The sequence below is a fragment of the Poromitra crassiceps genome (assembly GCF_964638095.1).
Source record: "Poromitra crassiceps genome assembly, chromosome: 1".
Classification (NCBI taxonomy): domain Eukaryota; kingdom Metazoa; phylum Chordata; class Actinopteri; order Beryciformes; family Melamphaidae; genus Poromitra; species Poromitra crassiceps.
In genome coordinates, this window is record NC_139623.1 from 92,592,343 (window position 1) to 92,597,435 (window position 5,093).

The 5,093-nt window shown below is 47.0% G+C and overlaps 1 protein-coding gene across 1 annotated transcript; it reads left to right on the plus strand.

Moving 5' to 3' along the window:
* Positions 1-284: 284 nt before the first annotated feature.
* On the plus strand, positions 285-4,400 carry mc2r (melanocortin 2 receptor; the record flags this gene model as incomplete). Its single annotated transcript, XM_083662872.1, has 2 exons — positions 285-658; positions 3,845-4,400. 2 exons carry the CDS (start codon positions 285-287, stop codon positions 4,398-4,400), a joined length of 930 nt encoding a protein of 309 aa, XP_083518998.1.
* Between the last annotated feature and the right edge of the window lie 693 nt (positions 4,401-5,093).

Consider the following 5,093-nt stretch of genomic DNA (forward strand, 5'->3'; position numbering starts at 1 on the left):
GCTCGATTTGAAATCGTTGTCATCTCTAGCCTACTCAACTTTGAGCAACAACTTTGGGGCAAGACTTAACATTTTAATTGAGGCTGACTCTTGACACGAGTGTATGTTCAGCTGTAATTTATCAACTGGGCTTGAACTCCCAAATTATCATTTCTTTTTCAGAGGCTTTCTTAAAGTGGTTCTTCACATCTAGAGGATTCCACTCAGAGGACAAGAGCGATCTGTAGTTAGTTTCCACGTTCAACAGCTTTATATCTATTAGATACAGTATAACCCCTCTGATGATGAACGCTACCACAGTGTCAACAGCAACCCTGACGTCGAACCAGTCGGACTGCCCCGAGGTGCAGGTCCCGGTCTCGCTCTTCTTCACCTTGGGAGCGGTGAGCCTGGCGGAGAACTTCCTGGTTGTGGTGGCTGTCATATGCAACAGGAACCTCCACTCGCCCATGTACTGCTTCATCTGCAGCCTGGCGGCCTTCAACACCATTGCCAGCCTTACCAAAACGTGGGAGAACCTGATGTTGGTGTTGGCCGCCGAGGGACAGCTGGAGAAGACAGGCTCGTCGGAGAAGAAGATGGATGACGTGATGGACTCGCTGCTGGTCATGTCGTTCGTTGGATCCATTTTCAGCTTCCTGGCCATTGCCGTGGACCGGTATGTGCTGCAGGGTTGGGTTTGCAAAAGGAATTTCTTTTTAGATGACCTTTTATAGAATTATTTTTACTTCCATGGAGAACCGGGTTCAATTCAGGGGCAGCGGTAATTCTGGTTCGGTCAGAGGTTCCTACAGACACAATTGGCCGTGTCTGCGGGTGGGAAGCCGGTGGGGTATGTGTACTGGTCACTGCACTACCGTCTCCTCTGGTCAGTTGGGGCGCCTGTTTGGGGGGAGGGGAACTGGGGGAAATAGCATGACCCTCCCACGTGCTACGTCCTGCCGGCTGCCGGTGAAACACCTCGCTATCAGGTGAAAAGAAGTGGCTGGCGACTGCACGTGTTGAAGGAAGCATGTGCTAGTCTACAGCTTTCCCCACATCAGCAGAGGGGGTGGAGCAATGATCGGGACAGCAGGGGGAATTGGCCAAGTACAATTGGGGAGAAAATGGGACAAACCTGAAAATACTGAATAAAAAAAACATCATTAGATACATTGGAGAAAGAGATAGACTGATGGATTTGAATCAATGCTATAATGAATGATATAGTGTGTGCCCTTCACCCTAGCTCACTTCAAAGGGATCTTGGTGTGGGCATCCGGGTAGTAAAGCAGTAGATTCCCTGCCTACCAACACGAGGGTCGCAGGTTCACGTCCCCGTGTTACCTCCGGCTTGGTCGAGTGTCCATACAGGCACGATTGGCTGTGTCTGCGGGTGGGAGGGTGTGTGTCCTGGTCGCTGCACTAGCGCCTCCTCTGGTTGGTTGGGGCAGAATGGAAAGGGTGGGAGTAGTAGCGTGATCCTCCCAAGCGCTATGTCCTGCCAGTGAAGCTCCCCGTTGTCAGGTGGAAAGAAGAGGCGGGCAACTGCGCACGTCTCGGAGGAAGCATGGTGCTAGTCTACGGCTCTCCCCAGATTGGCAGAGGGTGGAGCAGTGACCGGGACACCAGGGGGAAATTGGCCAAGTACAATTGGGGAGAAGAATCAGGGGGGAATCAGGAAAAAGATAATAATACTGTAAAAGAAAGGCATCTTGGTGCTAACATCCTCATTGTAAGTCAATGGATAAAGATGGTCTCAGCAGTGAAAGTTTGAGAAAAGTAAAATAAGACCTTGAAAGTGTTTGAATATGAATGGATGGCATTGATGATTTTTTTAAATGAAAATATAGCATCCATGTTCATCAGTATGCTTCCGCTCTTCATCCTAGTATTAACACTTCAAATCCTGAAGAAAACCCTCTGATGGAGGTCAGCTTTGATATTGCAGCAGTTTGAAAAAATGAAAGATTTCATCAGCATTTCTTGACAGGTTCGCGAGTGAAAAAAGGAAAAAAGGAAAGAAAAAAGAGGCCTCTATGATGTCTTTAACCAACCTGTTTTTCTGAATTAATCAGATAAGTTTTAATGGAGGGGAAATCTCCCTTGTATTAAGTAATTAAAAAAAATGCACTGTTAATTTTTTTTCATGAAGCCTTCTCATTAATTCAGAAAAACGGCTTTTTTCTTTCATTCAGAGAATTAACGGTATCTCGGTTATTCAGAAAAACAGCAGAATTATTTTCATTAAAACCTTTTTCAGAATTCTGGGATAATTATCTCAATTCAGAAAAACTGTACATTTTTTCTCAAGTGAATGCATTACGCTTCTGTAAGCCTCTCTTGCTGCTGCGATGTTCTGGAAACCAGGCCCAGTGTGGACGAGTGTTCAAAGGCTTGGCTGGTTTATTTGATGTGCTAGCTGCCAAGCTGGATGGTTTGAAGTGAGTCTCAAAGGTGTTGGGTCCTATCGCCAATTATTCTCTGCTCACGCTAAAATAAATCAGAACATCAGGTCCAATATGTTGTGGAGAAGTTATTGAGTTCTGAACTTTTCACTGTTCATTCATAGATAGTCATTGGTAAATGACTATCTATGAAAAACCTTTTTTGGCTTTTGACCCTATACTTGACGTCACAAAAATCTAGGGACCCAAGACATTCAAATTCCGGTACACCATCGATAATATCATCAGTGACATCGTCAGTGATGTCACATAGTATGCTTCTTTCCCCCCGCAGAATTCTGACGTTAATCTGAGAATTCTGACTTTAATCTTTAAACTTGAACTGCCGACCTTCGGCTTACGAGGCGGACACGTTAACCACTGCACCAAGAGAGCTAGCTCCTTTGGTGGAGCTGATTAACGTGCCTTTATACTGGGGGAGTGAGTTTAACCAACCTACTCACTACCACTCGGGACTCATGAGGAATCGGCACTGATTCACTTCGGTTACGCATTGAATATCATATAGTTTGATAACCAGTTGCATAGTTTGATAAAGGTAGATAACTTACAAGCATAATCCACACTCAAGTTTTCACACTCAAGGTTTGTATGGTGCAGCTACAAGCAGATGACTGGAAGCTAGAGTACAACAAAAAATGAATTACTATGCATTTTAGAACCCACTAAAAGCGATTCCAATTGTATATTGCAAGAGCATTTGCCTACCGGGATTACAGCTTGCCTATAAGGCGACAACTTTCTCTCAAACGTTTTCGGTGCTCGCCAACAAACAAATGTTTGGCGTGCTCGCGCTGTGTCTGCACACTGCCTGCACTTCTTCGTTCTGTGGACCGGTAGTGGAAAGGGAGAGTGCTGGCAACCCTGTTACACATATAAACAATCATAGCGTCTTATCTGAGAGGGAGAGTAGAACTGTCACACCAGGCGACCCCATTTGAATTCCAGGCGACCCCACTTGGGGTCACGAGTTACGACCCCAAGGTTGGGAACCACTGCACTAGGCTTTAGCAACATTATGCACTAATTACTTTTTTAAGTGCCCCCAAAACGTTGTAAATGCCCCCAGTTTTTAGACAGTGGGGGCAAAAGTTGCTCCCCCAAATTTTTTTATTTTATTTCCTAGAATGGGGTGTGGTCAGGAAAGGGGGTGGGGCTAGGGATAAGTGGCCATAGCTAGAGATAGGAATGTCGGAGAGTTGGGATTCGAGTCACAACATTTGCCTATCATAGCAGACTGGAGTGAGTATTGGCCTTGGCGGAGGTCTGCACTCCGAGTGCCCTTCATAGTTTTTTTAAATGTCTGTTCTTTTAAAAATTAACTTTTGTCCCACTGAAACTCATTATACCACAAACATTAATGAAATTCAGCCTTATTTGTTTTTGCTTTATTCCAGTTACATCACCATCTTCCATGCGCTGCGATACCACAACATCATGACAATGCAGCGCGCGGCGGCCATCTTGGCCACCATCTGGACCACATGTGGGGTGTTGGCCGTGGTCATGATACAGTTGTTCGAGAGCACCTTCGTCATGATCTGCTTCATCGTCATCTTCTTCATCTCTTTGGCGCTGATTGCCTTCCTCTACCTCTACATGTTCATGCTGGCGCGCCTCCATGCCGGGAAGATTGCCGCTCTGCCCCCTGCCAGCGGCGGGAGACGTGGGCGTCCGCAGTGGGGCCGTGGCAACATGAGAGGGGCCCTGACCCTCACCATCCTGTTCGGGGTGTTCGTGGTGTGCTGGTCACCGTTCTTCCTCCACCTCGTCATCATCATGGTGTGCCCCACCAACGAGTACTGCGAGTGCTACCGCTCGCTGTTCCAGCTGCACGTGGTGCTGCTGATGAGCCACGCCCTGGTCGACCCAGCCATCTACGCCTTCCGCAGCACCGAGCTCAGACACACCTTCAGGAGGATGCTGCTCTGTTCAGACTGGAGGCAGTGGTAGGGTCATAGGGTTGAGAATCCACTGTGGCTGCCATGGAACGTTTTGTAGGTTATAGCAATAGGGGTGTTTTTCCATCTAATGCCAGGATCAGACTACACAATATTTTGTGTCTTTCGCGATGTCACCATGTCAGACTAGGCAATCATACTACCATCAATGTGTTATGTGTCTTAGCCGGGAGACTAGCAACACTACAACTCTGATACCGACCATGATGCCAACTCTCAGAAAGTTGGGAACAAAACGCTACCAGTCCATTTTCCCTGCAGTGAAAAGCACACGGGCCGGTAAGACAGACAGCACAATGCAACAGCAGCACTGTGTAGCTGCAGAAAGAGAGAAATATATTGTAGGCTAAAAAATCTATTAATAGCCAGTATATTGTAGCCTAACTGTACAATATCATAGATTTTGGTGCCTATATTTCAGCCTACAGCGTCTCTCCCTCTGCTCTCCTCGCGCGCCGGAACCAGGAGTGAGTGAGTTGGGGGGGTGGTGAGGGGGGGGCACACTGTCTGACCCCGAAGCCGCACTAAGGTGAAGTCAAAAGGAACTTGTCATAGTAGATGTCAAACTAGACGAGAAAATACCCCAAAAGACTGACATGCTATAGACTTTTCGTTGGGGTGAGGCGTCCCAGACGCCAAGATGCTGGTCTTTGATTATGTCACACTACAAGAGGTAAAGACAAGA